Genomic DNA, 23,459 nt, shown 5'->3' with positions numbered 1-23,459 from the left:
TCCAGCACAGTTCAGGTGCATACTTAATGAATTATAAATCACCAGAGTGAATTAGCCTTTGTAGGACAGGTGTTTGGTTTTGGTGATGATGGACAACTTGAAGTCTACAGTCAGCATGAATGGGAAGAACTCCTGATGTCTTCTTACCTGCAGAAGTAGTCCTCCAGCTGAAGAGTTTTGGTAGCTGAGGTTGACTCTTTGCTGCTTTGTTGTCTATGGAAGTTTAAAGGTTTTATCTGTCTATTGAAAATAAATACAGAAATGTTCTTGTGTTGGCTTTAGTGGAGAACTTTATTCCCTCAGGAGACTGAGGGATGTTCTTTTCTACTATGTTTTAGGCATTGTAATGGAAACAAATTTTGAGCAGAAAATTTAACTATTCTTTATTGTTTATGCCAGTTTTTAGTAGCTTGTGCTGTCATAAGTTTGCCAATACAAAGGCCTTTATTATAAAAGACACAGAGGAAACACTTTTAAAAGCTTAAGTTTTCTACTTCAACCTCTCTTGCAGTTATCTTTAAGATCATAACTTTGATACTAGCACATTAATAAGTTGTTCTTTTCTTTTTTGAGAAATAAGATAATACTCTGCCTAAGCAAAACTCTATTTTTTTTCTTTTTTTTTAATAGGCTTGCATTTTGCTTTCTCTAACTAAACACCCATTGGGGACACTGAACAGATACAAATCTTCCCAGATGGTACTTAAGATTGTTTGGTTTTCAGCCTTCTTAGTTCTATAATGATTTCATTTGCATGTTCAGCTCTGATTAATATTAAAATGTCTGTCTTTAATTAAATCACATTTACAATATAAAAATGGGCAAAGACTGTTCCTCCGTAACTTCAAGTGTGTTCAAAATATTGGCATTTCAAGGAGTGAATGTTTCCAAAATAGGTATGGAGGAAGAATACACTGGATCAACAGTTCCCAGATGTCTTTCAGTCTCTCTGCATTTCTGAAGGCATCAGCTCTGAGAAGCGTTTTTAATGTTGCTTTTAAAATTTTTTTTCTTAATAGTTGCCAATAGATGAGAGGTGTTTGGAAATCTTTCTCGTATCTATTTTTATGTGATCATTCTCATAGCTCTTTTCTGAGTCCTTTCCTTTATTCCTGTTATTCTGTGTGTGAAATTGGTGAGACTGGTATTGGCAGCAGTATTATCTCTGTCTTCCTGTCTGATACAAACCTTGGGTAGATAAAAGAGAATATTTTCATCCTTCTCTCCGACAGTGCTCTGAGAGCTCAGGTTCTTTTGATGAATAACTAGCTGACTTGGAACTGTGGTCATCAATTTTTGCCATAAAATGCAAAGTCTTCTAAGGTTCAGTGGCTTTCCAGGATTTCCTTGCTTTTTCAGGCAGTGGCAGTGTCTCACATTCACCCACTTTGTGGAAATATCATCTGGAATTCGGGTGGGTTAAAATATATAGAGCTTTCTTACAAGGTTTGCTTGATCTAGATAAGGTAGTCATTCCCAACATTAATTACTGTATAAAGGACCCAAACATTCATGGGATGTTTGGCCAGCAGTAACTTACGTCCTATGCTGTTAAAGATAATAAATTGCCTTAAACAAACTATATGGGTTGCTTTCCAACTCTTTTTTAGATACATTCTACAAGTTGATATTTCTGCATTAAGAACACTTTAGGTCTGCTAATTAAATGAATTAAAATCAAGTTAGCATGGTCTTTGTACAGTGTCTCTCCCTCACCCACAACCCTAAAGTAAACAAAACCCAAACGTCTTACTATTTCTTTTGGTTGTCTTACCAAACCATATAAAACTAGTAAATTTACATAGTGTTCCTGTGTGACAGAGACTCTCCCCTTGTATCAATTTTGTTTCCATGTCAAATTTCAAAAATTTGGAATGTAAGGGTTAAAGTCTCATGCTGAAAATATTTTATTAAACATTTTAAAATTATCTTTAACTGTCAGTCCCCAAGCCCATCATGTATATAGCATTGGGGACGGAAAAAAAAGGCATCTGAGAGCATTTTGTTGTGATTTTTCAAATTCATCAAACGAAAGCAAAGAGCTGTAATAAAAGCTGTCAGACTTGTTTTAACTGCAGATTTTGTTGCTGCTTGCATTGCTTACTGTGCTGTGACAGATAGTGTTTATAGTTTTCAAACAGTTCTGCAGTGCTGTTTTTGCCAAGTGATAACTGTTTATACTTGGAGAAATCTCTGCTCTCTATATTCAGTCTGAAATGATTTTTATCAGTTAATGCTATGATTCTTGTCTGGTTTGCCTGAGAACATGCTTCTGTGCTCTCTGGCTTCCAACTTAAAAGCTCTGTTGAGCCAAAGAGTCTTGAGTCTAATACTTCCTTAAATAGCATGTCCCCTTTTCTGTCCACAAAGGCTGAACTGTGTTTATTCTTCTGTCATTGCTGAGCTTTTATTGGGAAGATATGTGACCTACTCTGGCATAGTCTTTTTCTCTGGGGTCTCTGACCCAAAGACGAGCTCATAACATCTCCCACCCTTCTGCTGACAGTTTATACCTTTTGTATGATATCCTTTCCTTGCTGGGTCTTTTGGTGGAGAAGGGCAAATGCCATTGGAGCAAAGACCCAACAGGAGAATGTAAGATGGAGTAACAGAAGCTGAAGATTTATGGAATAGCAAGAGACTGAGTGGAATAAAGATTGAGGAAACAGTTAACTTTCCTTAAAAAACACAGAAATGCGTAAGATGGATGAAAAGTTTTACCAGCATAGGAAAAAAAGACAAATATGTCTGGAATAGGAACCAAACCAAAGGCCTGTTAGGGTAGTAAATAATTCGATATAAAATGACACTTGAAAAATAATACAATGAGTGTTTTCTGTTTCAAATAAATGGAATAGTTGTAGTGATATAGTTTTTGTATAGGCCTACAATGTGCTGCTGCCTGGGGGCTTCCTTGTGAGTAGCTCGTGGCAGTTGAGCTGCTCTATGTAGTAATGTACCACTCTCATATCTTGCTTTGTCCCACATGTTGCTGTCATCAGTTCACTGTAAGTTGGATTCTGTCCAATTTTGGCATATTTCTGAAGTTTAGTTTGATTCGTGTTTTGTTTTTTTATAATGGAGAACTCTCTGCAATATTTTCCTATCAATGTGTACTCTTAAGAGCTATTTGTAAATGTAGATGAAGAAATAATATACATGTTACAATAGATATGTACTTAGCTAATGCAGATCAACAGCTAACTCATCATTACTAGTTCACCTGGTTTCAGCTGGGAAAGAATTATCTTTCTAGTGATTGCTGTGAAAGGATTGTCAATGATACCTATTGTTTTTAGATGTTGCTAAGTGATGTTTACACTATTCAAGAACTGTTTTCAGCTTCCCGTAGAAGCACAGACACAACAATGGAATGGTCAATGAAATATTCCATACCATAGACATCATGCTCAGTATATAGATGGGGTTTAGCTGGGGAGAGGCGGGAATCCAGGATCACTGCTCGGGAGCTAATTCACCTGGCCGCGAGAGTGACTCATGTCATTATTATTATTTTTATTATTATTATTCCTTTTCTGTTATTCATCCTATTAAACTGTCTTTATCTCGACCCACCAAGTTTTTTTTCTCCCTCTCCCCTCCTCTTTCCCCCGGCTTCTTCTCCCCAGTGTTCTGGGAGGGGAAAACACAGGGGTGTGTGAGTGAGTGGCTGTGTGGTTCTGGTTGCAGGCTGGGGTTAAACCATGGCACTACTTCATCAGTAGGACTTAAACCCTTTGTCTTGTTTGTTTCCTAATGCTGTTGGATATTTTTTTTTCCATGAGTCCTCAAGTAGCTAAATTTGCTGAGAGTAAGAACTGACATTTTGTTACACAAAAAGAAAGTGAACATGAAAACGCTTTATTCTTAAAATAGAAGAATTTTTATTTCTTTGCCAACCGTGTATCTTGAGTAGTTACCAAGTCAGCTACATTTCATACAGCTGTTAAGTACATTGAAGAGTGAATACTGGATGTGTTCTTTTGGGATCAGTCTGATTGTATTTTTTCTTTTGCACCTAAAAACTGCTTCTATAAATGAAAGAACTCTTGTTTTTATGATTTTTCTTGCAGTAATGAATGTGTGACCTGTTAGAAAAGTAGCCTTTATTAAACATGCAAGTAGGAATTGTTTGGGATCAAGGCACTTTTCCTTTCTTAAACTTTACGCTTGCAGGATGTGCAAAGGAGAATCAGATGTTACCAGGTGTTAATACTTGCCTGTTGGTAAAGGCTGAATACAAGTAGCTAGACCTTCTAGTATTGTAAGCTTTGATCAAATGCCATTTGACTACTACAGAAATATTTCTAATTTAGGGATTAAAAGATCCACTGATCTGAACCTGTGCCTTAGTCCCAGATGTTTAGTGCTCTAAGTGTTGTTTTGAAATCAGCTCAACTAGAGGTACTGGCAAGTCGCTTAACTGGTTTGCCTTTGTAAAGTGAGTGTTTTTGTCTGCTCTTTGGGCTGCTTATGAGGAAGCAAATGTGAATTCTAATTGGTTATTGAAAAAAACAACAAATACTTGTATTTTTTGCATGTTTGCTTGAGGTCTCTCTTTTGTGTTTTCCTTTTTCACCCTCAATCAGATACAAAGAAGGTGGTGAAGCTTTGTTAGTATTGCTTCCCTCGGAAGAAAAAGGCATGGTGGAACAGCTGGCACAGAAGAAAGTACCTGTCAGTGAAATCAAGTGAGTGAATAATAGTTTGTCTTTGTTATTCAGCCTCTGTTCTACAGGAATAATGTGTGATGAGTCTATGACAATCCTGATGGAGTAAAGTGCTTGAATTGCCTGGAGCTGGACAAATAAGGGAAATAATTTGATTTCGATAGTGTTGTAGAAGGAAAAGACCTTGAGAGGTTACCTATTCCACCTCCTTTCCCAAACGCAGGGTCAGCATCATTCTTATCAGATGCTTGTCTAACTTGCCAATGTCCCAAAGTGATCTCATCTATACTTAACACTTCCTGCCATTAGGGTTTTTTCTTCAAGTGTCTGATAAGCCTTGTAAGTAATTTAAGTGAAATATTTCTTTTGTCCTGTGCCAAATTATCTATTCTCTTACTCTTTGCAGCTACACTTTGTAAGTGAACATTTTTGTGCTTTTTTATCTTCTTTTCTTTTGCAGATTAAACAATTTCTTTAATCTGTCCTTGTATGTTTTTATACCTTTTATCATTCTTGTTTCTCTTACCTTTCTTTTCTTTAGTTCTAGACTGTTTCTCCAATTTGTCATGATCTTTCTGAGTCAGTTAGTTAAAGGACAGGAAGTAAAAGACGTGGCTAAATGGTCATTTTATGTAACAGAGGGAGTATGCTGATGGAGACCTGTAAAGGTCTGTGCTATCTTTTTCAAAGTTATCTCTCTTTTGTAGAGTTGCAGAAGCATATAATGATACCATGTAAAAATAAAAAGCACTTATATTTCCAATGTCTATTAAAGGCAGAGTAATGGACACATAGGAAAAACAAAAACCCTAACTGTAAAAATAATAGAAAAAACCTACACCACTGAAAAGCGTTGGTGCTAATTTCTTAATAAGCGGCTATATGTAGGAAGGTGTTCACTGTTCTTTGTGCCTGTCAGTCTAATGCTAAATCAAAAGAGAAAACAGAATGTGAAGGAAAGATGGAAGAAGAATTGAAAACAAGCCATAAAATGTGGTACGACCCTGACTCAATTTTGAGTACTTGCACAGTTAAAGTTATACCATGGAAAAAAATCGTAGAGTGCAGCTAGAAGAAATCCGCAGAAAGGTGACCAGGTAGAAAGTTAAGCTTCTGTACAAGTGGGTATGGGCAAGGCTAGGACTCTCTTACTTTGAAAAGCTGTGGTTGGAATGTGAAGATATGGATGTCTAAGCGAAGAAGATAGTTAACTGTATGCAGGAACTGTTTGTGGAATAATTGTTTTTGAGAAGAAATCAAAGTACAGTGAAACTTTAAGTGGTTATCATTATCTTGTTGCTTAAACCTTCAGATCTGCTCAAAATTAAATAAACTTTGTTCTTTGGATTCTAAGAAACAGGCACTACTTATATTGTTATCTGTTTTTTGCTACACTTTGTATATACTTTTATGTCAAAACTTAAGGAATAAAGTGCACACATACCTTGGGATTTGTCATTATTAAAATCTACTAAATTAGAATCTTTCTCACTCCATTAGCTTTTTCTCTTGTAAATTCAATAATGGGATGCATTAAAGTAAGTCAGGATAGCTTAGTCGATTGCAATTTGATATGATGGTGACTTATAACAAACTTCTTATTTTGCTTTCACCAATGAAAAGGAAGGCTTCTGTAACCAGCTATAGCGAAGGGAAAAGAAGCAAAAACTTGGAATGATAACCATAAAATACTGTCAGTTCCTACTGAGTCTTATTCTTTTGTGAGTGCTTCGGTGTTCAGCTTCACGAGGCTGATTATTCTGTTTGATTTCCTGAGGATTGCCATTTTTGATACCATAGTTGGATGTCATCAGTCCTGACATGCCACACCTGGGCACAAGTTGTCTTTTCTGCAGAGAACAGAAACTTACATCTAGCACTTTCCAGATTTAAGGTTTAATTTTATTTTTTTTAAAAGTATTTTTGATATGTGGGATATGCCACTTCAGAGGCACTTGTGAACTTCACTTGTGAATGCTGCTTCTGTGTAACAAACTCAGTACACAGCAGCCAGTAAAGACACTTTTCCTGGTCAAACACAGGTATCAGTTTTGTGTAGAATAGGCATGAGCTTCAATCATAAGACAACTTTTGCTAAAACAGTGAAAATAAGGACTAGAGTGGAGTCAAACAACTACCAAAAGTGTAACTGTACTTAAAGTTTTCTTTTGACGTTGCTGTATAAAAAAAACCCCACACCACAACAACAAAAAAGCAAACAAAAAGACCCACCTAACTGAATGTAGACAATATCAGTAAGGAAACTGAATTAAAGTCTGATGTTTTCTTTTCCTTTAAGCATTGCAGTGTTTTAAAAGGGTCTGTTGTATAACCCCCACAGGCTAAGCAATTTTTTTTCTCTTTCCAAACTTTATTTTTCCTTCTTAAAATTATAGTTATTCAAATAATTTATTTTATTCTGATATTCACTAAGTGAATGTCTGATCTCATGCATATTACAAATACTTCACCTTTCTTTGACAGCTAAGCTTTTAACTTCTTGAATAATGCAGTTAATTGTTCGAACAGCTTATCATCGAACATGGTGAAAAGGCCCCTTTAGCCTGTATTTATTCGTGCAAATCCAAATCTGTATTTTTGTACCAGAATAACAATTCAATTTTAAGGTGGCAAATATTTCATTTGCCCCCAAATAAATGCGTCTTCTATTTATAATCCAAGTTAGATATGTCTCTGGAGAGACATACATGGCTGCTTCTCTTAACACAAATTCTTGCTAATTTGATGTCACATCAATGGAAAGATCTCTGTTTTTTTTTTTTTTTTGATACCACCCCAAAAATGAATTATTTTACCAAGCCATTAGAGTATATGTATAATAAATACACTTAAGTAACATTCTTAACTGGAATCGTTATAAGCAAACTCAGTGCTTTTGATTAACAGTGTATTTTAACAGCCTGCCCTGAGATCCAGTTTTTCAATCTGTAAAACTTCGTGTAGAATTTGCAACACTGCAATGAAGGGCAATGCTTTTACTAAGAATTGTCTGCCCAGTGTAGTTAAGGTTTAAATGGTTTAGCATTGTAATTCTAAGATGCTAACTAAAATCCTTAAAAAAAAAAAACAAAAACCCCTGTAATTTCTTGTGGAATCCAAACCAGATTAATCATAAAAACTACAAATTTTCTTATGTTGTTTACTTCTAGCTAGTTTCCCAATTAATATAACCCTTGTGTGTTTTGTCAGTTGATGAATCGTTGAAGTTCCTTCAACACATGGATCATGCTACACGTCTTCTCTTGAAGTCTTCTGGTGTTGTTTGTGCATATTCACCTAATTATAGAGTCTCAAGAATTGATTTAACTTGTGAGTTAGAAGGTAATGAGCATTGTTTGCTGCCAACAGAACTTAATTCTTCAAACTTCTGAAATTAATTCTGAAAGCTTTTTGTTTCTAAAACACCACTGTCAATTAAAGTGTTTGTTTTGCTGTTCTTGTTAACCAGTTATCTTGCACAGGGATGGCAGGAATCAGTTTTCTGTTACTTTCTTTGGTTTGTATTTTCTTACAAACAGCTCTTAACATTTCTTTATTTCATTTAGACAGAGGTTTTAAAACAGTTCCATAATTTGGAAGGAGAGAGGAGAACAGCTTTTTTCTTTTTCTGAATACCTTTTCAAAAGGCTAGGATTTGGGCTGTTTTCTTAGTTTTCAATTTTAAATCTAGGCTCACTGTAGAACCTGTTAATATATCATACTTTTCTAATCAGCACAAGCTGCCGATTTACAGGTAGTGCATTGAACAACACATATCTTTTTCATTGTTCAAACAGAGCAAGAGAAAATGTTAAATATGCAATAGCAAATATTGTATTTTAGAGCAATTAAATATGGCAAAAAGCTACTCTGAAAGTATTAAGTGTTAGGTACACATTTATATGGAGTTTATAATTTCAAAGTTTTAGATATAAGCTATAAACTGAAATTATTTTTGGTAATACCTTGAGACTACTTCATCGCATCTACTTTAAGTAACAAGATAAGGGCTGCTTCCTAAGGGCTTATCATAAGAAATCTTGTGTCTAGAAAATTTTACTAAAGGAACTGCAAGTATGTAGATACCCATGATGTAATATTGTTTTCTTTAGTATCATGTAAAAAATGTGATCTTAAGGAAAACAACAGTAACAACAACAACATTCCTTTTTTTTTCTGGCAGCGGAGCGTACTTGGATGTGTTCCACATCACAGTAATATTAATACTAGAGAATACATTAAAATTTGCTGCATCCCAATTACCATCATTACTGTAAGACAGTTGTTGGTATCCCTAACCAGCATGGTTATGCACCTGTGCGTGCTCTGCTGGTGTGATCTCTGAGCAGCCTTTCTTAGGTCCCAGCTCTTCCTCCTCTCTCCAGCCTTCCAGATTGTCCAGCGTAACCAGGCTGAGAGCACCGAGCAAAACCTGCTGCTGCTTGGAAGCTGGCTGGAATATGGAAACTGTTGTGCTACATCGTGGCAGCATCATCTTTTTGGTGGTTGCTGAGCTGTTTTGTTTAAATTCCGCTTTGGAGAGGAAGGGCAAGAGAGAGTATGTAGTTAAACGGCGCTGATGTTAAAACCAGGGGGGATGAGAGGAAAGCAGAATGTGCTTCTGCCAGGCAGTTTGGAGAATGCTGTCAGATCAGTTCGTAAGGTCAAGCAAGCTCAGTTCATATTTATATCATGGCATAGTCAAGTGCGGCCATTTATGCAACTGCTAGTCAAAACAACAGTTTTAAAAAGTGATACAGCTCCTTAAATGCAAGACTTGTACTCACAAAGTAAGAAAAGAAAGAAATGGCCTAGTTAAAATGACGGACAATGTCATAAAATCCCCTTCCAGTCTTAGCATAGTTGGTTCTAGCTCACTGGTTCTTAGCTGGTTAGGCAACCTTATAAATTACAATAATGCATTTCAGTGTTTAGTTCCTATATTTGTCTCTCCAAATAGTCACATGTATATAATTATCATAAGGAGTTTTATTTGTTCAGAAAGGGAAAAAAAAAAAACACATGCAAACTCATTAAAACCAAAATCTAGTTTAACAATGACTAGCTTTCTTATTTTTGGAATCCCAGCATGAGACGAAGACAGCAGTGGGTGGTTGTCATGATACAGCATTGGAGAGGAGAGAATCTAGTATTACAACTCCTTTTTTTTTTTGATATGCAGTGTTGCAAATTTACTCATTCATTAACAAATGCATAACCTCAAAATGTGCTTGGGGCACCATATTCTTGGTTGACATGGCCCAGATTTATGCCACATTATCTTGCCATGTATTTATCTGGAAAGTATCTTGTGTTTTCTGCCTTTTTCAAACTGTTTTCTTGCAAATTTCAACCATATTACTCAAACTAAAATTCATGTGCAGTCAACAAAATATGATTACTTCTTGTCTAAGGTTATTTTCCCATGTCCTTGGGGACCCAGTGATGTACTGTCTCCTCTACATAATGAATCATATTCCTACAATAATCAAGTCACAGAAAAAAAATGAGTAATAGTGGGCCTGGGTGAGAACTGGAACTCGGGATGCATTTTGAGTTTGACGGTGACAGCAGTAAGTAGTTGACCGTCCCAACTACTCTTCAGGTGCAGCTCCAAGGCCAGCTTTGCATTTGCTTAAAGATTTCTCGTAGACCATGTTTCCCTACCTTATGAGACTCTGCAACTGCCAGATGCTTTGCTGGCATCAAAGATGACATCTGCTGTTTCTATCCTATTCTTAAAGCTTGCTAATGCTGCTGTGAAGGATAACCAAACTGATGAGTTAAGACTTGTTTGTGACTAAGCTATGCTGGCCATTCATTGTGTGTTTGCTTATTTTCTTTAGGTGCTTATAAATTGTTTTTTAGGTATCAAGAAAAAAGTTAATTAACTTCACTTTTTTTGGCCCTCTTTGAAGATGAGTACTGCTCTGTCCCATGGATTTTTATTTGAGATGAGCTCTCAAGAATAGTTACAACTATGACTCAAAGTGGTCTGACTTTCTCTCTAGTTGCTATGGAGCAAATTTCTTTTGACCCAGCTGACTTATCAAAGTACCTGTTATTTGCAATTCCGAGCTCGGACTGTGCTGTAGCTGTTGGTCGCTGTCTGATTGTAGCTGCCACTTTGAGTGAAGACAAGGGAAAAAAGACATTGACTAATTCAAGTGCCTGAGGTCATCCCTTAATAGCTTTCCCATAACTTAAGAGCAATCCAGCGCTTCTCTGGGATGTCTTACTACTGGTGTTCAGGTTAAAATTTTTTTTCCTGTTGTTATTCGTGCTATCCCCTCTGTTTTTTGTATCTCATTTTGTGCTCGTAATTCTTACTTTATCCCAGTGTTTTTGTGCTTTTTTTATATGTTTCTTCGGTACTACTTTAACCTTTTGAGTTTCAGGTCATAGTAAACATGTTGATTTCATCTAGCCAGCCTTTTTACTCTTCCTCCTATTTTTCCTCTGCAGTGAGGTAGTATAATTTATATTTGTACCTTCTACAATTTGGTGTGAAGCAAACCACTGTTTTTATTTTGTTGTCCTACCAATTTTCCTTTTTTAGGATCATAATTATTTTCATTGTCACCTTCTTAATCTTGTTTTATAGAATAAAATCTAGAAGAGCCTTCTCTCTATTTATTTATTCTATCTTTGGTATATTGTATACATTCCAGCCTGCATTGCGTTTCAAAGACTTGTTGGTCAGTTTGTGTCCCACTGAATTTTTCATGCCTCTTCTTTTCTCTCTTATGTCTTTACACTTTCAGAGTAAATTATTTGCTGGCTTGAAACTGGAACTCAGCTTTTTGATCTTTCACTAAAACTGTAGCTAAATAGCTTTTGTGTGCACTACAGCCTTCCACTGGCTGTATCTGAGAGAGATAAGAAATTGAAATGGTGAGGGAATAAAGCTTAATGTCTTTATGAATTAAAGTATTCTTTGGTAATGCCATCCAACCCCTTGCTTAATTGCTGCTTTTGTATTTAGTAAGAATAATTGACGGCCACAGTGGCTTATGTTACAAAAAATGACTATAAAATGGTTTTTAATCAGTCATGTTTTCTGGACTGGCTTAGCGCTATGTGAAGAAGCATGATTTTGACTTTTTTTTTTTTCTTGATTTCCTTCAGCAAAGGCTATGTTTTGTTGTACAGTATGTGATGAAATGGCACACAGCAGCAAGAACCAGATTAAGAAATGTGGTAGTTGTGTGTCTTTTGACCTCTACTTGAGGGCTACCCTCCTGCCATGTTTGGTAGGTTGTATGATATGCTTGGTGGCACTTGCAAATCCAAACCAGAAGTCGATAAGAAAAGATTTGGGAAAATAAACGTGGAATAGTGTGGGTATTGTTGGAATACATGTAAAAATCCAGAGTCCAGGAGAGGACTTGTGTAATTTCTTACTTGGTTCGGTGGCACTTTCTAGAATAGTCACTGTTCTTTATTCACCTGATCAATACCTTGAGGAGCTCTTAAATCTGTTTAATCTCATTGTCCTTTATTTTTGCTCTTCTGGCTGTAAGAAAGAAGTACTTTAATTTCAGTATTCCCAGGGCAATGGATCTTATTTCAGCTTTCAAAAATGCTGAGAATTTCCTTCTGAAGACTGCTATCGCAGTATAAAGAACTATTGTTAATGCATTATGCTGCTTCTATATTTTTTCCTCAGCATTTTTGTAAATTCAAGAAGTTCTTTACTGCTGATTTTGACTTTGCTTTGGAAGAAGTTTCACCATCTTCACTGGAAGCTATCTCTGAATAAAAAGTCTGAGCTTCCATTTTTGTCTGTATTATTCATTTGAGGAACGTATGCTTCATCCTTAATATGGTTCCATTCTAAGCTTGTTCAGAGTGGGAATAGCTTTATGCATATGAAAGCAATGCAAAAGTTGTGAAGACACTCCTGAGGACTTAATAGATGCTTATTTTCTAGTTGCATGTTCTAGTAATTAAAGCTAACTTTCTTCTTTTTTATTTTTTAATTAGAATTAATCCTGAAAAACTTACAGACATCCAAAAGAGGTTGCAAGCTTTCTTAGCACAAGATCAGGAGTTAAAAGACAAAGCTCAAAGGGTAAGTCATCTGCTTCACTATATTTTTTTGAGGCAAGCAAGTCAAATAGAACTGCAGTTGGAATAACTGACCTGCTCATATATGCCCTAGCAGCAGCATTTGGAACTGCTAAATTATTCTAATTTTTAAGCTTTAAAACATGGCATCAGTAGGAACAATAATCATGTGTTAGCAGTTGATGGCAAGTGTGCCTGTTACAGCTTGTGTGAGTTGACATGGGCTCAACATGGGTTTATGACCCTAATCCCTGAAGAGCCACCTGACCTACTGCAGTTGGGCCGAAGTTAAGGCACAGGTGGGAACATATTTATTTTAGAGTCTCAGGTATGCAAATAATTTTTGATTTAGTAGTCAGTGCTTCTCAGCTGTTTGAGGGTTTTTACTGTTTTGAGTCTTTCCCAGTTGTTTGAGTCCTGAACCTGGGGAGGAGTAACCTCATACACCGGTACAGGCTGGGACCAAATGGCTGGAAAGCAACTTTACAGAAAAAATCCTAGAGCAGCAGGTTGTCCTAGTGGACAACAGGTTTAACATGAGCCAACAATGTGCCTTTCTAGCAAAGAAGGCCAAATGCATTCTGGGCACCTCTAGGCAGAGTGTTTGTTGCTGGCAGGTCAAGGGAGGTCATCCTTCCCTTCCCCTCTACTAAGCCCTCGTGAGACACATCTGGAACAGAAATCTTGATTCTGGGCTTCCAGCACAAGACAGACATGGACATACTGGAGACAAGACCAATGAAGAACCACAAAGATGACTGAGCACGTGGTGTATCCCCTGTATTAGGAGAGAAGATAAATTAAGTGGAGCCATTGTGAGTGGTGTTCAGTGGCAGGAGAGGAGGCAATGGGCACAAATTTATATACAAAAAACTTCATTTAAACCCAAGAAACATCTTTTATTGTGAGAGTATTTGAAGACTGGAACAGGTTGCACAGAGAGGCTCTGTTGTTGGATATTAAAAGCTGGTGTGTTCCTGAGCAGACTGTTCTACCTGCCCTTGCCTTGAGCAGGGGCCTGGACTAGACAATCTGTGGAGGCTCTTTTCTGTGATTCTGTAAAGCATGAAGCTCTTAAATCAGTAAAAATACATCTTTTTTTTTTTTTTTTCATCATGCATCCTTGATAGTACGATGGAGAATAGGAGTGTGTGCTGTTCAGTAACCCTTTTTATTGAAGGGGCTAGGTAAATTGATAGCTCTTCCAGAGGAGTTTTCTTGGGGACCTGAGATAGAAAATTTTGAGATAATAATAATTAAAAACAAGTTACCGAAAAGTATCAGATCTCATTCCTTGGCTTCTAAATTTTTAAATTTAGAAATATGAAACCATGTAGGCCTCACATGCCCACTTCCTTAATCAATTTCTATTGTTGTATCTCCTGAATACATATATATCTATATAAAAAAAAAAAATATATATATATATGACAGTTTGCCCTTTCTCAGTGGTAAGATCCAGTGCACTGAATAAAGCATTTTAACTTTCATTTGGTTTTCAATGAGAAGTGAAATAGCTTAGCATAGGTCTACTAGGTAAAATGGAGAGTTATGTAAATGGGACTATGAATTGGATTTTTTGCTGCCCTGATTAATATTGGGAGACACTGTGAGCAATGTGGGAATTTCACCAAGGTTTCCGCAAGTTTGGGGAAAGTCGGGAAAACTTAAAATAACTAGGTAGATTCCTGGACTAGAATGAACTAGTTATGAAAGGCACTTTCCATGGCAGATGGCCTGTGAACCATTTCTGGGCATCATACTGCTGCTTTGTGCCATCGCTAGACATATTTACTGACCCATCCCTAGTTTTTTTAATATCTTTAGGCTGGGAACTCTTTGGGATAGAGCCTTGCTTGTTGTGTTACTGAAGTGCTGGAATGTGTTGGTTTTCGGAAGTTGCTTTGCTTGCTTGTTTGTTTTCAAAGTGTGGATATCATGAGCCTATGAATTCTGTAGTTGTACCAAGTGCCTTCTAAGCTAAGCAAAAATCAGGAGTTCAAATTTAAATGCAGGGAGACAAGATAATTAAAGAAACAAGAAAATCGTTTAGATCACTTTTTTAAAAAAATACAAATAGGTCAAATTTAAAGAGCACTACCAAGGCCAAATGATCAGAAATACATAAATGCCAAATCCTAAGAAATACAAGTCCTACCCAAGGAAAAGATTGCAGAAACCCTGGATTAGTATAAATACCTTTATTTGTCTGAGCTAGCATGGGAATTGATGACACCTGAAGATGCTCTGGTAAGTCTGAGTGATAGGGTAAAATGAAAAGGGGATCATTAATGCTTAAAGCTAGACTAAGAGTTGTAGCCTTTCTGCTGAACTGAGGTGTAAAAATAGGTAAGTTCTCATATTTAAAACTCTTAAGGTGATGTTCATCTCACCGAACTTTAGGTGGCCTACATGAGCTACTCTGCCTGAGCTTTCATTTATAGCTGATAGAGAGGAATAGGCGCTTCTAGGATGCATCCTGACACAGATACCTCAAAATCCCTTTGGGATGGGTGAATGGTGGTTTCTTTGCACTGCAAGGGCAGCCTGTGTGACGTGACCGAGCTTGGACGCCTGCAGGAGAGACACTCAGTGGGTCAGATGACTGTCATTCTTACTTTCCTAAATAAAAAGTCTTAAAGTGCCTCAGGAAGTCGGTGGGAGCATTGTGAATAAAATGTCTTCGGCAACGTTTGAGGGACCACTTTTAAAACTATTTTTGGTGTTTAGGTATCCCAGGCTTTTGTAGTGCACAAAGTCTTACTTGTAGCTTGTGGAATGTCACTGTAAGCTTCATCCAGACGTTGTACAGGCCAGATGTCCTGGTGACATATTATGAACCTCTGCAACTGGCACAGGAAGTTGCAGTTACACCAATTTGTATCAGAAGTGACAGAGCATCTGGCTGGGGGAGGACGCGAGTGGGAGGAAGGCAGCATCATCTCACTGGGAATGAAAATACTAACAAACCTCTCTGTTTCTGGCTTTGGCTTTTTTAAGAGGCAGAGACAGATGATTCTGAATCAGGCAAAAGAAAATAATGATAAAGTTTAAAAATTGTGCAAGAGTAAAATCAAACATGGGCTATCCGTCAATTTGGCAAATAAAAACTTAAATTAATTTGGAAATCTTTTAAATTGCCATTTAATTACACTTTCAAGCCATTTTTGTTGCAATTTTTCATTTATGGGTAGCAGTGCAGTGTCATCTTGCAAACAAACCACATATACATTCAGTTTTTGAAAATCTTGAAGTATGGACAAGTGCTTTATCATAGCAGTGTCCCTCCTTAATAAGATTTAAGTATGAGCGTTCAGATACATACTATGCAAATGTGCCCCAGTAGTCTTACATATAAGATGAAAAAAAACAATAAAAATAATGCAAATTAAATCCTGACTTAGGATCCTTATGTGGAATGCTGGATTTCTCAAAGGCGTGGGTGTTGTGCTGTCTAGCCTCTCCGTTGCAAGCTGCCAAATTCTTTACACTTGTAAGAAGTAAATTCCCTACCTGAATGAATCGGATGGCATTGAAACAGCAAAGCTATGCACAGAAGTTCACGTAGGGCATAGCTCACTGTGTTGAGGGCACGAGGTCCAAGTGATTGTGTCCTCTAAGCGTATTGATTTACTTCAAGATGCTTTTACTTTATTTTAAAAAAAGGGGGGGGGGGGAATTCTTGATTCCTAATTGCTTCAACAAGCTTCATGGTTCATTTGACAGGACACGGTTCCTCTGCTGTTGCTTGGAAAGAGAAAGGGTGAATCAGATTGTGGCTCCTTTAAAACCTTTGCAGTTCCTCTCATGGACTGATGCTGCCTTTTGGCACTTCTTGTAATTTTAATATTTAATATGCCAATTCATCCAGTTCTGAAAAACAGTTTAAAAAAGAATGTGTTTTTCTTGCTAATTTGAATGTTACTGCGTAGGGGTATTGGGACACTGTAAGTGATGTCTGTCCGTTAAATTCTTCATTGCACCCAGAGGGATGTGCAGGGTGTTACAGCCTCAGATTCCAGTCACGCCCTGTTACTTTGAATACTGTCAAAACAACACATAAATTGAATTGTGTGTGTGTGTTAACCTTTAGAACAATTGTCCAAGAAATACATCAATAAATCAAAATTTAAATACAGCAAATTAGTAGACTGCAGTACTTGTTGCCTTATGTATTTCTAGTACCTGTACAATAATCTCAGGTGGTTTTGGGGGCCTTTAGTTACTGTTGTAATAGAACTGTAGTATGTTTCTGATGCCCAATATGAACATTTTCCATAATGGTATAAATTAATTCAAACAATATTTTTCTAATGTTCAGTTACTTAAAAAAAACCCTGTTGAAAGTGATATCAAACAAGGAAAAACCGCAGTGGCCAACAGCAATTGATAAAAGAGCAGGAAAAGGTTCAGAACTAAACTTGTTCTCCCTCAGCAGTCCAGTGTGTCCGCACAGAGTGACAAAGTCTGAGGAGAATTGAATAAAACCCAAGAGACACGACAGGATTTTAGGTTGAAGGTTTTATTTTAGGCAAAGGTTTAGGCTGACAGTATTTTAGGATTTGCTTGTGGTTGAAGTGAAGGTATTGAAATAAAATAAAAATCAAAGAAGTCATCTGTTGTATGCTGTATCTAACTTTCCTAGTTTGTGTGTAATTTCTTGGAGTAGGGTATATCTTTTGCTGGAGGTGTTCAGAATGTCTGAAGTAATAGAGAATGAGATCAGCTGAAGACTTTAATCATCATTATATTACTATTGTATGTTCTTTGAAGCATCTTATCTTAATTAGTTGCTCGTGTCTTTGAACTCTGAGCAATACCATCCAGCATGCAGTCCATGACAAACTTGAAAACTTGTTTTGAATCTTAGTGGGCTGAATCCTGTTGACAGCTGATAGATGTGAGTTAGAACGTCTGGCATTCGTTTGGTTGTTCATTCTTAGTTATTGTAGGGCTTTGTACACCTTCAAAAGGTATGCTGTTTCTGCCCTATATCTTTCATTTATTAATTCCTAGACCATCTGTACCAAAGGAATACTAGTAACGTAAGTGGATAGCTTTATAGGTTATGGAAGGGGCAGAAAGAGATTTCTACCCTGTGGCATGTAGAGACTCAAGCAGATCTCCAGATCTGTAGATGTTGCCACTCTCATATTCACAGGAAAGACACTTCTTGTTTAAGGTGATTTTTTTTCTGTCACTCCAGTGAAAGAGGCAGCTCTGATAATTTCTTTTTGTCATTGCTTATTAAATTAAGGAGATCTGACAAATTTCTAGAGTTCAAATTGTTTGGTTCTAGTGTTGTCGTTTAACCCCAGCCAGCAACTAGGACCATGGAAGCTGCTCACTCACCCCCCACCTCATGCCCTCCCTCCAGTAGGGTAGGGACAAGAGGGAGAAAAGGAGGGGAAAGGGGAAAAAAAACTCATGGGTTGAGATAAAGACAGTTTAATAAAACAGTAATTGAAGAGGAAATTATTATTATTATTGGTAAAAGAATATACAAAATGAAGTGATAAAATACAAGTCCCTCTTACCACCTGATGATCGATTGCCGAGCCCATCCAATCCAGTGCCAATCCAGGGATTGTGGAATTCCTGCCTGCCCGGCCAACCCCACATTTATATATTGAGCATAATGTCTGTGGTATGGAATATTCCTTTGGCCATCTTGTCCTGTCTCTGCTCCCTCTCAGCTTCTATGGGAAGCTGAAAAAGTCCTTCATTAATGTGAACATCACTTAGCAACAACCAAAACAACATGTGTTATGGGCATTCATCTCATACTAAATCCAAACCACAGCAGCTACTAGAAAGAAAACTAACTCTATCCCACCTGAAACCAGGATATTTAAATATCTTTCTAAAATGATTAATAATTTAATGTGAGCAAACAAGTGTTTTATTCCACACCTCACTGTTGGTGGTAGCTGAATGGATTGTGGTAGCACTTTCCACTGCTAAAGATAATTGAAAGACAACCTGGACGGGAAGCTTAACCCAAAAACGTAGCCTTTGGAAAAATAAGCAAATGAAAATTTATTACTGTAACGAGGTGGTGGGCAGCTTGAGAAGTATATGTCTTTGCTCTACACACCTTACAACTACTGGTTGTTGTTTCAGTTTGCCAAGTGGAAAAGTATGACTTTATGACGTTGCCTAATTCTTTTCACCTCTGGAAATCTCCTATATGCGTTTAAAGAATCACCATAAGAGATTGATGCTTCTAAGTGTTGGGTCTTTTCCTCCTCTATCTTGGATTAACAAGAAATATTTTTTTTCAATTATTTTATATTCCACATGAAGTGTTAATGTAATAATTTTCTCTGACAGATGCCTGCACATGGCAGAACAAGGGTGTGATTATAGTATGCCTGAGTGTAACCCTTAATTTGCTATTGTTACTAGTGTTTGCTGCTTTAAGCCTTGTGATAGGAGTTTTGGCATGTGTTAGAAATTAGGTTATGAACAACAGAAATCCAAGGATCCTTTCTGATACTTAAAATATTCCAGTATTTATGCTGCTGCTGATAGGCAGAATAGGCTATGTAAAAGAAACATGAGAAGAAGAAAAATCTTTCATTTTTGGAAAGAGTGGAGGGAAAATACAGCACAAGATGAAGTTATTCTGTTATACAGGGCTTCCAATTGTCTTGGTGAAAGTCTATGATTAATTGAAACTTCAACCTTGGACTGGTCTTGCTGAATGTTGTTCAGATGAATTGCATTCATTGACTGCACGTATGTGATGGGCTGATGGCAAATGCAAGGTAATATGAATTATCCCAGGCCACAGTGAAATGTAGCTGCATTGAGTTGGATCGCTTTTGTTAGTGGCAAAGATTGTCAGGACACCTCAGATTGATAACTACACGGTCTGTTTTTGGTTCCACATAATTCAGATGTCAGAAAAGCATAGTAAGATTCAGAAAAGCTGCGAGGAAAAAAAATATTGAATCAGTGATGTTTCCTCCTCACTAATTTGCCATATTTTCTTTCTAGCGAAAATAACATGACATACCATTGGGAAATTCACCCAATTAATGTGCATTTGATGAAATACTTGAATACTTGAAGTCACATCACTTCTGGAGTGATGTACAGAATATATTTTGGCTGATGGGTATTAGGTAAAAGAATTGCGGTCTGAAATCAACGATGCACCACTTAATAGTGAAGTTCTATTTTGTGTTTAGAGCAACAGTATAATGTTAGTTTCATGTGTTGGTAATTGAATGTTTTCTTTTTTTGTTAAATAATTTTATTTTTCTTTCAGTGTTTTGTATCCTACTTGCGTTCAGTTTACTTAATGAAGAATAAGGAAGTATTTGACGTTTTCAAATTGCCTCTAGCAGAATATGCACTGTAAGTATGATTGACTTGGAAAATAAAAACTGTATAGTGAGAAGTTTAACACAATATGATAGCTTTACATAGTTGTTTTGACTATGTTAGCACATAGAATTGCAGTCTTGTATGTACAGTTTCACATATATGCTGTGCTTCTGCATATTTTCAAAGGCATTCTAAATAGAAATTATGTATAGTATCTGTACAAAGATAAATAATTCTTACAGCAGAAGGTACATTTGCTATATACAGTAGAGGACACAACTTGTGAAGCAAAAGAATAGAGAGCAATAGGTTTTTGGGTTAGTTTTTTTTTCCAGGTTTGCTCTTCAGCCTCGTAGGTAAATGCCAACCTGTAAAGTGTATTATTTAAAAGAAATTGGAGTATCTAAAGATGATACACTGCAGTCTCCTTTTGAGTGTATTTGGGACATTGCTCCTTGGACATAAATTACTTTTGAGAACATTCAGTGCACTTGATAAAGATGAAACATCTGCACTGGACTGAATAGCATCTCTTACTGTGTCAATTTCTGTACATATATGTGAACCATTCCACGTTTTGTATGGGAGGGAAATTAATTTTGACAGGTTGACTTTACAGATGACAACCATCTGAGATTGTTTTAAGACATGAAGTTTTTGAATAATCTCATGGGATTTAGGGTAGTCAGAAGGGAGCAGGAAGGAGCTCAAAGATGCATGGTAAATTAATTTTATGTCACTGGAATTTCATACAGAGAAGACTTAAGTCTTCAAACTTGTCAGCATGTGGCATAATGAACTAGAATGTGACAAATTACTAGACTGTAGAACACCTGGTCTTCCTGTGCTGTGTTGTAATTAACATGATTATGTTCTTTAAGGACGGTAAGCCTATTATAAAGGATGCTTTCTTTATGGACTGAGAAATTTTTGAAAAGGAGAACTAGTAAAAACTTGAAAGATTGCACTATGCACATAGCCTGCCCCTTTACCGGTGTGATTTGTCAGCAGCTTTAAAACTTTACTGTAGATCTTACTATGCTGAATGTAAGTGGCAGTGGCAGAAGATGAGGACTAAGAGCGATGACCACACAAATTTAACCATTGTGTTAAGAAAACAACTGACAGATGGTGGTAATGCTGAATTTTCAGAATCCCACCACCTCTTTTTGGCTTTCAGCATGGTGTACCTTCTAGCATCTGATATTGATGTAGACAGAGTAGTCCAGTTCTGTTCTTCTCAGGCTTCTGTTCCAGGATTTACTCCTTCATCAAAGTCATTTCTAATCCTAGCTTTGCAAAGTTACTAATAATTCATTCCTGTATTAAAATGGAGGAAACTAGACAGTTTTTTGGAGAGAGCAGCAGAGGTTTAGTCAAGACTTTGATTACGCTTCCATGTATTTCACCAAGTCAGAAAATGAGAATAAATCTGGGAGATAATTTCGGGATTCTGCTCTAAGTACTCTTCAGACTGGTAGTCTACCTAAATACACCCTGCAGTCCTTTGGCTTTCAATGCAGTGCACATCGCTGATACAGTGGATCAGTCAGCTTAATTTATCTGAAAGGCCCTCAAAGTCTGGTACATTTGAATTCTGCATTCAGAAGCAACCTTGGTTTACGTTCTTCACAAAAACCTCATGGCAAAACCTGGGATGAGAAGCCTTTCTTCCCTTTACCTCCTGTGTGTATTCTCTGAAAAATATTTCAGCCTTTCTGTGGATATTTACTGCTAGCTTGATAGATGCTACTCCACTAAAAATCCTGCAGAGAAAACTGGCTGCTTAATGCCTGTCAGGTTTGCATTTCAGGCTGTCAGGCTGTTGCCCGCCTTCTCCATTGCTCCCTTGCCTGGTATGTCTGTGCACTGAGATTCTCTTTAGCTGTGTTGATTGAGTCTGCAGAAAAGCAGTAGTCTTCTTGATATTTTTTTTTTAATGTATTATGTAAAGTTGTTATGTATCTAGAAAACAATATATATGTAAAATAAAAAATGTGTGTGTGCATGTCTATACACATACTTATTCTAGAGATTGATCACCTTTAAGCTATGGTACATTAGTATTCTCTCCAGTATCCTCTCATTACAAATCACTATCAAGAATAATTTGCTGCAGGAAGGCTTGCAGAGGCCTTGTGTTAACATAGGCAGCCTTTAAGTTTGGTGAAGGAGAACCTTGGTGCTTGCATAAAAGAGAAACTTGTCTTTTCATTGCAAAGGACAGCTTTGAAAACATAAGAAAATGTAAACAAACAACAGGGTGGAAAGGAATAATTAGTTAGTCTGGTTTCCTGCATAGGAGACAAGGTAAAGAGGAGGCAGGGATTTGAAATATTTTACATCTCAGGCACTTTATTTTGTTAAATACTAAGATATATACAGCAGTCTCCAAGGGCAGATCTTAATAGGCGAGTGTGTTGGATGGATGGGTTAGTCACAGCTCTAAGGGGCTGCCAAGGAAGGTAATTTCCTCTGTGATTTTCATCATGTCTTCCAGGAGGAATGCAGTATATTTCTTTCTGTTTATCCCTGTGTTGGTACATAGAGAATAAATAGATGAGGTTGAAGCCAAGTTATTTGGGAAATGTCTGATACATGCAACTTAGTACCCAGCTGATTTTGCAAGTCTTGCTTCCAGAGCAGTGTTACAAAGCAGTAGGGGGTTGCAGGTGCTGTCAGGTCTGACATGGGTGATACCTGGATACATGATCCATCTGTCCACATCTGACTGTCCTCTCACTGACCCATGGAAAGCACCCACTCTCAGCCCAGTCCCTCTGACTGTGGATGTAGACCTGATCCTTACTGATGGTCAGGGCAGGGGGTTTCATTAGTTGAGTTACACCGCCTGCCATGAGCAAGTGCAGGGCTGCCCGCCACGTCCCCCAGACAGTGCCCATCACAGTCCTTGCACATCTCGTTATCCCTTTGCTGGTTCTTGGCCCTCCTTCTTGCTGAACTTCTACTTACTTTTCTAGACCCCAGTCTCCTTCCAACTAAAAAGCTTGTCCCTGATTACATTTTCCCAGTTTTTTCCAGTCTTCATGCACCTGTAACCAGACTCTGTTTCTCATGCTATTACCTAGTTAATCTCAGCCTCATATGGTATTATTCATACAGACCTTAATATTCTCTCCAGTGATCTGTAAAGTTTGGGCATTTCTCATGTAACTCCCCCTCAACCACCTGTGAGATCCCGCCATCCCTTTCTGAGTTTTCTGTAAGTACTCCTGTAAGCATCTGAGCTTTCTGATCCTGCTATACAGCTCTCTGAACAAGCTGCCATCTCCTCTCTCAAAGGCCAGGGTCATTATTCTCATAGTCATCATCCTTGGTTCTTCTACGATCTTGAGCTACCTTTTCTGATTGTGCAGCTAAGCC

The 23,459-nt window shown here is 37.3% G+C and overlaps 1 protein-coding gene across 2 annotated transcripts in view; it reads left to right on the top strand.

The window, feature by feature from the left end:
- Nucleotides 1-23,459, top strand: part of DDX10 (DEAD (Asp-Glu-Ala-Asp) box polypeptide 10) — a 184,870-nt gene that overhangs the window by 32,503 nt on the left and 128,908 nt on the right. For both annotated transcript variants that reach the window (XM_014966204.1, XM_014966203.1), the window contains exons 11-13: nt 4,590-4,691; nt 12,657-12,744; nt 20,017-20,105. In XM_014966204.1, the coding sequence (XP_014821690.1) occupies nt 4,590-4,691; nt 12,657-12,744; nt 20,017-20,105 (279 nt within the window). The remainder of the gene's footprint in view (nt 1-4,589; nt 4,692-12,656; nt 12,745-20,016; nt 20,106-23,459) is intronic.

This window comes from Calidris pugnax, unplaced genomic scaffold (genome assembly GCF_001431845.1).
Source record: "Calidris pugnax isolate Ruff unplaced genomic scaffold, ASM143184v1 scaffold20, whole genome shotgun sequence".
In the NCBI taxonomy this organism is placed as follows: domain Eukaryota; kingdom Metazoa; phylum Chordata; class Aves; order Charadriiformes; family Scolopacidae; genus Calidris; species Calidris pugnax.
This window is presented reverse-complemented; position numbering and strand designations above follow the sequence as displayed.